General features: G+C 36.6%; 1 protein-coding gene across 13 annotated transcripts in view; it reads right to left on the reverse strand.

The window, feature by feature from the left end:
• POC1B (POC1 centriolar protein B) overlaps nt 1–13,125 on the reverse strand; it is a 72,269-nt gene that overhangs the window by 47,131 nt on the left and 12,013 nt on the right. For all 13 annotated transcript variants that reach the window (XR_008732328.1, XR_008732331.1, XR_008732327.1 and 10 more), the window contains exons 5-9: nt 12,917–13,024; nt 11,894–12,009; nt 11,375–11,508; nt 10,551–10,619; nt 8,256–8,408 (exon numbers count right to left, since the gene is read on the reverse strand). Coding sequence is in view for 8 of the 13 variants with exons in the window: in XM_055710938.1 (XP_055566913.1) it covers nt 8,256–8,408; nt 10,551–10,619; nt 11,375–11,508; nt 11,894–12,009; nt 12,917–13,024 (580 nt within the window). In the remaining 5 variants the exon portion in view is untranslated. The remainder of the gene's footprint in view (nt 1–8,255; nt 8,409–10,550; nt 10,620–11,374; nt 11,509–11,893; nt 12,010–12,916; nt 13,025–13,125) is intronic.

Here is a 13,125-nt window from a genome sequence, read left to right on the forward strand (position 1 = left end):
GTCAATAAAAATGACTTGTTTGAAATGGGTTTACTAAGGCAGCTAACTCAAAACCTGCCCAAGGCTGAAGCTATGCAACTAACAGTGTGGCCAATGATACTGCTGAAATACCAAACAGCAGGAAGTATTCAAACAACTTCCTAACCCCGTAACTGTCAGCTTGCCTGTGAAAATTTTTGCATGTGCACAACTACAGGGGCTCCTAAAAGTCACTGAGTTTTACTTTGCAGCTCACTTGTGGGTGCAGTTGTAGGTTGTCATTCCTATCACTCCTTCCACCAGGAGAACTGTCCTTGCAGAAGTGGTGTAATGCCCTGGATAACTATGGACTTGTCAGCTGCTTTCTAGCAATGATGCTCAATTGGCTTGTTACAGTCCAAGGACTGCAGTAGCCCTCCACTTGTGGAGGTTTCTATATACAGCTATGCAGCACCCCATTTTTTTTATGTTACACTGCTCCCTTGCCTGTTGTAATTTACTTAGGATACATCCTCACTCACAGTCTCATACCACAGCTTATAAGTCCCACTACCACTAAGCCTGAGCTAGGATCACTGTGGCTGCAACCACTCTGGCTCAGCAATGCACAGGAAGATGTGTGCCAAGCCAGTCCCTAGGCCAGACCTGCCTTATTGATGTGGGTACATCATCAGCACCAAAGCTGCAAGTGAGCACACAGCCACCCAGATCGATCAGTTCTCAACTCACACTCAAGTTCAAGTCATCCATCACAACCAGTCACTTTTGACATGCTTGCTTCTTACATGCCAACTCTGATTGCCAAAATAACTTGAAAAACTGTTGTGGAAAACAGGCAGGAGCTAACACTGAAATCTGGTAAGTTAACCAGCCAAACACAAAACATGCTGTTCCTAAAACCACAGGAAAAACTGCTTTATACTGGGAATGTCAGAGGCTGATTGATCAGATATGTCATCACAACATCTGCGATTTTGATATCTTAATATCACAGATGGACTACTAACTTATTGTTGATTATAGCAGTTAATCTATAACTTTTGCAGTATTTTGCTAGTGCCCTTGCCTGAAAGTGAAGCATTAACAAATAACAAGAGAATATAAAGTCTGAGAAAGCTGCTGCTTTTATTTATCTTATGGTTTCACCTAAGGATCAGAATATTGTCCCTACAAAAATCTGTGTGCATGTTTTCTACACCACTGTGTTACCTAGGCATATCACAGCCTAATTCCTTTGCCCTCTCAGCATGAGGTATGGAAGTACTTACTATTTTATGAACTGACAAAATTCACAAAAAGACTAGATGGCTTTCAAATCCCCAAGAAGTCTGGTGTAGTAAAGAAATTAACTTTCCTCTTCAAATTTTATCAGTAATCCAATAGCAGCCTTATCAGAGACAGCATTAATTCCAACCATCTTACTTGTAAGTGGAAAAAGTGAAATAAAGACAAACTCTGAATCTCACACTTCACTAGTGACAGGGTTATATTTTAGTTGCAAAGTTTATTAGATATAAGACTTATTCTATTTTGCCTTTTCAAGAAGAGCCTACCATTTCACCCGAAGACTGTAAAAACTCTGGCTCAGCCAGAGCTGCTCACTCAGTAACAGCTTCAGTGCTATTTCCATGAGCCCAAATACTCTGATGATACTAGGGTCCATACATTGGCACATTGACTTTTAGGTCAGTCGACCCATTTGTTAAGTAGCTAGAATGAGATCTTAAAACTGGTATTAGTAGCCAGGGAAGGCAGGCAATAGCATCCTGTATTGCCTGAAGCCTTTTCATTCTGTTCATTTGGATTTTCCTTAACTTACATGCAGCAATCTAGGATAAAACTAACAGAACTAACATCTTCTTTTGTAAATGCTGGTAAAGGCAGAAGATGAACAAAGTTTACTAGCAAGCTAGAAGGTAAAAAGACATTTAAATACAAATGTTACCTGACTATTCAAGCTGAAAGCGATCCTTACACTTCACAGCACTTACAAATCAGAGATGACAAGCCTTCCTTAAAGCCAGATCTTAATTCTGGTTTTAAGCTAGTTCACCCTTCTGACTAGAAAGGCGACTAGCTCAGAAATCTTGGATTCAGTTGCAACAAGCCATTCTTCGCCCATGAGCTTTTTTCTGTAGACATTCTGTCTTTTAATTTAGACTACAGTTGCATCAATCGAGAATGAGTTACCCACAGACTATCAGGAAAACTCATCCTGCTACAGGGCTATCAGAGCTGATAACTTAAAATTCTCCACAATTTGTAGATATTAGGATCAAGTCTTGCTTTCTTCCAATTTTGTCAAATGGACTTGGAGGAAAGAAACAGAAAAAGGAGAACCAAAGCCAGGTAACATGGTCTAAGTAGTAACTTGCCATTTATCTGAAAGTTCTACCATTTTACCTGGACTTCTTTAGTTTCTTCTCTACAGACACATCATTAATGAAAGTCTCCCCTGCATACAGTATGGCTTACGACTTTAACAGAATTAAGGTGAGGAAGAGGGGAACAGCCAGTTTTACTTTTTTCCCCTTTATACATATGCCATCTATTTGGATTAATCAGACAACGGTCCTAAAGATCTTACATTTGTTTAGTGCTCAGCATAACCAGGGTCATTTGCTTCTGACCTTCAGTCAGTCCTGTAATAAATATAACTAACACATTATCTGAGTGTCAACCATCCTATGGGCAGCTAAGCCCAAAGTCTTTTTGTGACATGCATCATTTGGGCACTGAAAAGAAGAGAGGACAGAGCACCTGTAGGACTCTACAGAAGAGGGACAGCAGGTGCTTATCACCTATCAATACTCTAATGTAGAGAAGCTGCTGTAGTAGTATTACTAATAGCTCTTGAAACATCATCTTTGAGATAGCATCTCCTTGCTGTATACATCAGAGATATTGTAGAATGAGTTAAATGCTTTTCTTGATACAGGACTGTTAATTAAATACCTGGTATGATTAAGTTAAGAAAATGTGCTCTTTATGTGGAAGAGTCACATTCTGGAGCTGGAATGAAAGTCTCCTTTGCATATAGTTCTGCTTACTGCTTTGTCAAAAATAAGGGGAGGATGAGAGGCATTGCAAACACTGACTAGGGGTGCAGGAACTGTCATAAGCTATACTAAAAGATATATCTGTACATAAAGATATATAAAATTGTTAAGCAACAAGTCAGAAATAGTGAAGTGTCTAAAGAGAAGAGCACAAAAACATGAAGGCTGTAGCTAAACCCTTCTTACAAATATTTGTGTTTAATACTGAACTAAAAATTAATGAAGTAATGGAATGAAGCTAAAAGTTCCACATGACTTGACATTTCCTGACACAGCAATGCAGTTAGCTGGCAAATAATCTCACCAAACACATTTTTAAGAAAATCTTATCTTTAAAAAAAAAAAGAAAGAAAAAACAGAACACTAAAAAGCAAGGTAGACAGAACAGACATGTATCAAAGGTTTTCAAAAAACACTCTTCCAAAGTTTTCCTTTAGTTACCTGGTAAACTGATATAGAAGTATTTTCATTGTCTTCTTCCAATATGATGGAAGTTATCACATTATCACATTTTGATCCATAGCACAGTATATTTGAAGGAAGGTTTCTACACAGCCTCTTATGTAAGGAATTACAGATTTCTAAAGACTGAAGTTGAGTGAAACTGAAATATATTATTTAAAGAAAGAGAAAGCCAGGAATTAGGATCTCTGCTTAGGACAGAGAACTAAGGGAGGAACAAAAGAAGCAGGTCCAAACTAAGTCCATGATTCTCGGCTATATGCTTCAGTTAAATGGCTATGCCCCTACAGATATCCCTCTGTTGATTTTAATAAAGTATATCCAATCTCAGAGAAAAAACCCACCCTTCATTTTTATAATGCATTCATAAGACACTGGTGTTATATCAAAACCTTAAAGGTTAATAAAATTAAAAGAGAAAGTTTTAAATGACTCACACAAAGTATTCCCTAGGAAAGTGATGGAGCTAGCTGTGAAATAGTGTCTCCAAATATACCAATAGAAATTTGGCTTTCAATTTGATTAAGCACTGCTCTTTGTGCTAGACAGGATCCCTTAAGCCAAACAAGCCGGATATTCTTACTTCTACTGCCACCTAGCGTACATTTGGATTTCCTTCATCTAAGAAGGTATTTACAATTGAAATTAAGACTGAAACTAAACCAACAGTAGTTTTTCATGCTCAAGATATAAACTCTACACATCTTAATATTTTCAAGCCTCAGCGTTATGTTTCTTAAGGAAATTCTGATTTCTACCTTCCATCCACTATAAAGAAGTCTCTATGAAAGATTAATTGTGTACAAACACAGGAAATTTAGAAATACAACTGTCACCAAGTAGAATGCATTTCATTTACTATATTGCACTAAAATTGCATTACTGATTAAACATACTAATTTCAAATATCTCCAAAACCTCCTTATATCAAAAAGAGAAAGTGACTGGGATTTATCTCAGCTAAATTTAGACATACTGCATTTGAGCTGGTCACCGCAGTTTACCTCTACAGTCAATGGAAAATGTAGGTGCCTTCAGAGGACAAGTCATTTACTTACATTTCCAAATTGTCTGAATGATTGTAATGATTATAAGCTTTAAACCTCTACTTACTTGAATATTCAAGAATCACATTGCTTAGTGCAATTGGAGGACAGCTGTAAAGACTTATAAGACAAAAACATGAAACTCAACACTTAATATTCAGGCTACCGCTGGTCTGAAGAGGAGATACAAGTGAGGAATTTCTTGTGAAAGTTAATTATGCCTCAAAAAGCAGGCAGGGAAAGCGAAAAAACTAGAGGAAGTATCTTAAAATATTACTGGCTCTGTGTATCGCTTTGAAGAGTCAATAAGGAATAGTTCTGAGAAAAGACGATAGTACACTCAAGCTTCATGTTTCAGTCACTGTCCTGGAGGCAAAATACCAGGTGATACTTGCAATCGTTATGTCCTTGGGCAAGCTGTTTTGTTCAATCTGGAACAGAAGAGACCTTACCACATTCAGGCAAGCAGGCACAGAGAAGCAACAACTATCCAAAAGCAATAAGAAACCTGGAGAGGCATGAAAAATTAGGAATTAAAAAAACATGGACAGAATTACTTCCCTCTTGAGTTCTACCTATCTGTTGAACTTCTGTTCTACCACTCTGAATTTTACCCTAAGGCAATCCATCTTCATCTGTGCTATAGAGGCAACTAAGCTTAACCCCCTCAGCATAACTCAGGATGATGTATTTAACACATCTCAAGAGTTTAGATGACATTGTAGCAGCTTGTAGCAAACCTTAAAAGGTCACCTATACTTTTAAATACCACATATCTGAAATGCCTCCTCTGCCTGCAACTCCTGCATGTTACCAAGTCTCTTAAAATATTGGTACTTCAATTTAGTTAAGATCAATCATCTTCACCTGTTCCTCATGAAAGAAAATAAACAAAGCAAATAGTTCTGTATTCTATCTGAGGCACAGATGAGATACTAGGAAAAACTGTGCCACTACAGTTGCTGAACTGTAGTGGAATAGATCACCCAGAGAGACGGGGGAATCTCCATCCCTCTTCGAGATCCCCTAACTAGACACAGCCATGGCTGACTTGATGTACCATTGGTAACAAGACCAGATGACCTCCAAAAGCTCCCTCTGACACGTCTGCAATTCAATTCCTCTTTTCCCTGATACGCTAGACACGTGATAAGCCACAGAAAGATGAGGGTGGTGGTGTAGTGGAACTGCCTACTACTAGTTTTCTCTATTGTCTCTTGCTTAGAAAGAGATGAAGAAGTTAAAAAAGAAAAGTATGTGTTTTAACTGAAGAGGGACAGAAATATTTTTATTCTTTTTTATTTCTCCAGAGCACATAGCACAGCACAGTGAGGCTAGAAATGCTGCTATTTTTCCAGTTACAGGAGGAAATATTTAAGAAGATGCAACACTGAAAAAATGCAAGCATAGTTAGTACCACTAAAGCATGTTACTGCTGGTAGTAACCTGATACTAGTTTTGTGTGGATATATTAAGTCTCTCTCCAGATGGTCAGGTCCATTCCTTCTTGCCACAACAGAAAATTTTTTGTTGAGACAGACAGGAGGGGCAGTAAAAAAAAGGAAAAGACATACGGAGCAACAAAACTTGATAACTTCACTTTAACGCTGTCTAAACTATTATATTATTACATTGATTTTAAAAATAAGCTGCAAAAGAGATCCTAATAATTATTACTATATTGTATAATTTATAAATATAAAAACATAGTACATTACAGTAGTATCAGATATATAGAAACTACCAGACACTGTTCTGTCTCCAGGGATATAATATTTCATGTTTATTTGAAAGCAAGATATTCTACAGATAATGTGATGCTAATAGAAAACTGAACACAGCAACACTTTTCTTAAAATCCTAAAATCAGGCCAGGAAATATACCACAAGAGTCTAGAACTTTGCTACAACAAATGACAAAAGCCACAGAACGCTTTCACTCTGCAGAACAGCTAACCCAGAAGCCTATGAGCTGCTACAAATGTTATAGCCATGAAGAAATGCAGACACTAAGTGAAATCTGTCAAAGCTAACTGAGGAATAAATTCTCGACATTCAACTATCAAATTTCCTCTATGTGCCCTTTCAGTATTGGTAATGAGGTGCTTCCTAGCCTTAGTTGAACTTTAGCTTGAACTCATTAATGCTTTTCCAGAGCTTCTCAATTACCTGGGACCAAGGACAAAAAAAAAAAAAATAGATCTGGAAAGTTGCTTTAAAGAATATTCATATCTTTGCCAGACACCTGATCAGCAGAGGTCTGGAAAAGCTGACCAGAAAAGAAAGCAACTGAAGCCTGCCGCTATAAGCTACTGTGGATTTTTTAGCATGTATTATAACTGGGTGCAATTGGAATGGGTCTTGAAGCAACCTGTTGATGCAGCAAGAGTGGCTAAATCTGGTGGCAAATGTTGTCACTGAGTTTGTTCCAGCACTGACCACCTGTACTGAAGGATGCTACCAGTAAACTTAACTTCATTCATTGACCTTAAAATGAATATGACAATCTGGCACAGAAGTTTGCCTATGAAGCTTGTCCTACATGCGGTTGTCCTGCTCTTGTTCTGACCAAAATGCTAAGCCTCAGAAAGCTTCACATCTAACTTGACAACAGAAGCAGACACATGAGAATACTTAGAGATGGATTCTACCAGGGTTTTCCTCCTCCACCAAAATATTTTCAATCTTTAACCTCCTCATATTACATAGATTTATATTGCATACACGCACATACAAGAAGCCCAGTATTGTCAAATTCAAATGTTTTAAAAATCTGAGCAGGAAACAAATGCCATAGCAGCAGTATCTGCACCGTACATGAACAAAAACAGGTAATGGTGAATTTCTATATTCCATTAGTATATGACAGCAGCCAAGACATTTCTAGATTTCTAGCAGATACAGCTCTTGGACACCAGAGGCACATGGAGAATATCAAAGTGATAAAAGTATAGGTAACCACCATGTGGAAGCTAGCCAGATCTACCAAGGACAGTCACAAATCCCTGGGGTTTTAGCATAAACAAGGGTCTTGTCTAAGGCATAGTATTGTTTACCTATTTATCACAGCTCTCACACAACCTGAAAAACAGAGAATTTTCCAAATACTAACAAGGAATATTTGACATTTCACTTTGGTTCCCTAATTCCCAATATGTCCGGGGGTTGCTGGTAGAAGTTCTGACAGTAAAGTAGCTGAAGAATGAAATTATCAGGAAATCAGACTACATAGTGACATAAACCACACTGCTAGTCTAGAAAGGCTTTCTAAACTTTTAGACAGATATAGAGATCTTCTCACAATACCTAAAGGTCTTGGAAAGAGGGACAACTTGTGGAAAACAAGTATTTGCCTCTCAGTAATAATGCCACCTTGTCCTGCTTATCATGATATATTTTGAGTAGTATCCTAAAGCTCACTGAAAATTCTTCTGCAACAGCTGCCATGCTACTTCAGAAACCAGACTATAACCTCTGTTTTGCTTACATCAGGCATACAGTACAGACTTACACAAGAAGCGCAAAAGGAACTCACCAGGATAAAACTGACAGCATCAGCTAGCCTAGTAAACTTAATGTGGATTCATAAGTTATGGTTGCTTCCAAAGCACTAGACATTAAAACCAAAACAGATTTAACTATAAATGCTAGACAGACAGTGTTTACAGAAGCTTCTGGTTTCCTATATCAGAGTACCTGATGCACTCACCTCAACTGACTGAAGTTTTTCATCATGGAGATGAGGTGACCTTGGGTAAATATCAAGAAGATGAGGAGGCTCATCAATATGTGTTCTTCTAATGTGGTGTTCAAGAACTTCTTTATAATCAAATGAATCAAAGTTGGTTTTCCACAGTAATACCTGTAAGAAGCCATCATATCACCGACTACTTGAAGCCTATTCAGTGCCGAAAACAACTGTTCAGTGAAGTCTGTTATTACAAATAGATCATGACATCAGAATGAGCTTGCTGTCATCACTTAGCCTGATCTCCACTACAACACAGGCACTTCCCCAGAGTATCTTGTACTTCAAGTCTAATAGATGCGGTTCAATCTATTTACAAAAAACCAAAACCAACCTCTTAAAAGATGTCTCAATAATCATAAAAGAAAGCAAACTCCATCCCACTGGACTGTACTGTTATTTTTCTGCCAAATCAAGGGGTCATATACTATCAAATTTCTGTCCCCTATGAAGGCTTGCAGGTCAAATGAGAAAGTTTGAGGGGATAAGAGAAATTACAGAGCTCCACAGAACTCTAAAGCACCTGTTCCAGTGTTTGAGCAACAGGAATCTGTTTTCTTTGTCCTTGTCCAATTACATTCATGGTAGAAACAATACACAACCATCACACAATGATCAAATGCAGAAGTAAGGTAGCAGAATGCAGAAGTAAGACAGCAGAAAGTAGTCTATCCAGCCTTATGGATAGACCAGAAAACCAAATTATAAGAGACAAGGTTTCTCTCTCGTGTCACAGAGCAATTGTACATTTAAGTAATTTAATTAAAGGCAACACATCATCTAAATTTACGCAAACTTGTTATTTTAAGCACTAAGGGAAAAAAGAAAATAAAAAAAGAAGTTCAAAACACTTAGAGGACGGCAGTTTCCGAAAGTCCTATGTTGATTTTTAGCTGCTCCTTAAATTAGATGCAACAAAGATGGAGACCATGATCTGAGTTAATATTACCTGCTTGTCCAGCCAAAATTATTTCTGACAAGTGTTAGAAGTATTTTTCAGAAATTTATATACTATACAGAAGCAGCACAAATCAGATTTGATCACAGAAATTCCAAGCAGACTGAGTAATATTTTTAATATATTCCTAAACAGCTGCATTATTACAACTTCATTTCAGGTTCAACATCTTCTGTGACTCTGTTGAATGGAAGACCCTAAATATGCACCGGGACACACAGTGCACCAATAAAGACAGACCCCAAACCAACTCAGACATTAGTAACAGTGAAAGTGGGATGCATGGATCTCAGTACAAACTATATAAACCTGCCTCAGAACCCGGCACTTGTGGGACAATTAGATGTTAGATTAATTGATTCACAGCAGCCCACTGTGTTGTAAGAGGGAGTTCCTGCTTTCTCTCCCTCCTCTTTTCAGCTGTGTAGTTCCATTACCGCCATCATCCAATCCAGCAAAAAGTTATTCACATTTTTCATGTGGCTTTTCCCCATGTGTTCAGGCTAATTTTCTGTTGGTTTAGCAATTCAGATTGGCTCAGCAGAGTGTAAACAAGGGTAGCAGGAGGCAGCAGAAGTAGGACTTGTCAACAGTGGTGAGCATTTGAGCTGCTTGAGCTCTAAATATGTTTTATTTTGCTTTAAAGTAGAAGGCCATGCCACTGCAGCTTCATCATTACAGACAACAAAGTTAATAAGAGTAAAACCAACATGGAAACATCCACACATGCCTTGAGTATCTCAACTGCAATGCAAACTGTGTAAAAGCAACTATGCGCTACCCAAGAAAAACAGTTATTTCCTAAGGAAGTATTTCCTTTTACATCAAGGCAGTCACCAGACACAACGTCTAATTTAAAATAACATTTTTGTTTTAAATGCTCAAACAACTCTTCCCTATATGAAGTCTAGTACTTTGCTGTTTCACCAATGTAAATTAGCGAAGTACAGTAGTAGTACAACTTAATTCTTACAATAATGAAGTAGTGACTTTAGAACAAGTGAAAACCTAATGGAGAGTGTAGGCATTAATACTAGTTGCGACACAACTACTTTGTTGACACCGAATTGACAATTAAAATATTTCTATTTAAAAGCATTCCTTTATTTTAATTCCTAACACAGAAGTGGCTAGTACTGTGGTCTTCATATCATGACATCCGATTGAAATTCTGTATAACACACAACTAGATAGAATGCATGTCAGCATACCGTAAGTGGTATGTAACAGTAATATGCTATATTTAACTCACATCCACTGTAACAAACATTAAGACATGTAGTTCAAAAAGACAATACCTGAGCATCTGCTCCACCTGAGGCAAATTTTTCACCACCTTTTGAAAAAGCTACAGAAAGTACAGGTCCCTGAAAGAAAAAAAATTAGCATACAGTAAAATTACACTACTACTGTAATAATGGTATTTTAATGCAAAGATAAACACACTTATGTTATCTAATATGAATAGATTTTTCAATTTTAATAAAATAAAGATCTTAACTGTATTTAAATTTTTGCAAAACAACTTGATTGAAAAGCTTGTATTGCACATCTTCGTAAAATGCTGCATTACAATTACTACAATCAATACTAGGAAAATAATGGCATTTTCCTTAGAATTTATGCTTCAACTCTGCAATGAAAAATTATCAAATATCTATTACATTACTCAAGACAATGTGTTTGAGTGATTCATTATCAAAAGTAGGGTTTGTTTTGCATTAAGAGGAAAGGCAGTAAATGTCTGCTAATCTTCATGAAAGTTACCTTCTATAAGCTTCTCCCTCCTTCGAAAGCACTATTTTTCAATAGACAAAAAACCCTAATGTGCCAAATAATCGATTTTTACAATCAAGAGAGTGGAATTATTAATTAATTCATAGCTATCTATTACATTAAGCATGCCTACAATATTGACAGGTAACTGCATGGTCATAGGTAAAACTGATGCATTTCCTTATGCACTTGCGACAAGATGTATTAACAGAACACTTTGCTGTCCACTCAAGTTTATCTGCAAGTTGCAAGACACAAGACACAGTGGCATAAATGTTACTTTCCATTTGAAAAGACACTGAATAATCTATGAAGGTTTTCATTTAAATAGGATTATTGTGTATACCTTATGTCCATGAAGAGTGTAAATAAGTCTTCCTTCTAAGAGATCCAAAATCTTAAGAGTACCATCAGTAGAAGCAGTGATGAGATAGTTACCAGAAGGATGGAATGATACGCAATTAACGCCTGCTCTGTGAACTAAATTTACAGAAGACAATATCAAAAGACTGTAGATATCTACTAACAGAAGACGTACACTTTATGTCTTCACTCTTTCCTACTTCCCAAATAACAACCTACTTCGTTTAAGGCAAAAACAACCAAGGTACTGGAGCATAGCAGACTCTCCAAAGTATTTGCTTAGTTCTATTCTAAAAATTAAGAGAAGCATTGCAAAGAAATAAGCAGGAATCAAATTAGATTTTTAGGGCTGTTAGACTACAAAAAGATTACTTCCTAATTGCCAATATGACCTATTTGTCCGCTTTCCCCAGTAAAGAATGAAATCATATAATCTAAATAAATCACATTTTGTTGCAAAGAGCTCTGTTCTAAAGAAAATACAACTACTTTTTTTTTTTACCTTTGTAATGCTGCAGTAGCTTGTTCATTCGAATATCCCACAGTTTCACTGTATGATTGGAACCTGCAGAAGCTATACACGTACCACTTGGATTGAAATCCACAAAATTTGCAAATCTAAATATAATTAATGAAAATAGATTGATTATGTGTTTCCATAGAAATATTTGGGTATACATGTGTATACATAGATATATATATATATAAAGCCCACAATACTAATACTGAGTTGCCACAAACTTGTCTGGAATCCACAATTATGTATGCACTCAAATAAGGTATTTGAAACAACTGAAATAAGCATAAGAAAAGAAGATGTGCATGACAAAACAGACTGTATAATCCGGCTGTTGTTAAAAAGATACTATAATTGTCCTGACTCAAACCTTCAGTTAGTGTTGGAGGAAAAGTTCCTAGAAAGAAGTGTTGCAAAGAGTTTGAAAGCAGCAAGTAAAATAATTTTCTCTAAGAACATAGTATCTAGCTGTAACAACCTTTTAGCTTGGAAAAAGGACAGAGAAGGCAGCCATGAAATTAGCAAAGCACATATACAAGATTAATATTCCATTGCATTTGTTAATTAAAACTCTGGTTTCAAGATGTTTAATAAAACTGCAGATAAGTAAAAGCAAGTCTTTTCTAAACCTAAACAAGGCAGGTCACTGAAGCTAACAGACCATTGTTTTCATCAACAAGTAGAGAATTCTTAAACTTCTCTTCTTGTTGAAGCATCCAATATCAGATAGCATTGTCAAAACGGAGGGGAAACATGAAAATTATCAAAAATCCAAGAACAATCTCACTTTCCTCCGGCTTATTTCTTGACTGGTGAAAAACAGTTGGATAACTGCAGCCAGTTAACCTCTTTAGAAAAACATGATATGGATTATTTTCATTTACATAGGTGGTAGAAGTTTGATCTATTTTCAGATACAACATATATAGATGTTAATACCACAAAACATGAATATAATCTCATTAAAATTACAAATTTACATTTCTCCTTTTTTCTAGTAACACTTACCCTCCATAATCTAAGAAGCTATCAATACAAGTTTTATTTCTTGTATCCCAGATCTTAACAGATTTATCCTCACTGCAAGATGCTATTAGTCTTCCATCAGGTGAAAATCTGGAACATGCAAGTGTATATATTACCAAATAACTGATACTACGTAGCTTAGCATTAAAGACAGAAGTACCAAAACAACAGAACTGAGAAAGCCTGTTTCA

This window comes from Falco cherrug, chromosome 5 (genome assembly GCF_023634085.1).
Source record: "Falco cherrug isolate bFalChe1 chromosome 5, bFalChe1.pri, whole genome shotgun sequence".
In the NCBI taxonomy this organism is placed as follows: domain Eukaryota; kingdom Metazoa; phylum Chordata; class Aves; order Falconiformes; family Falconidae; genus Falco; species Falco cherrug.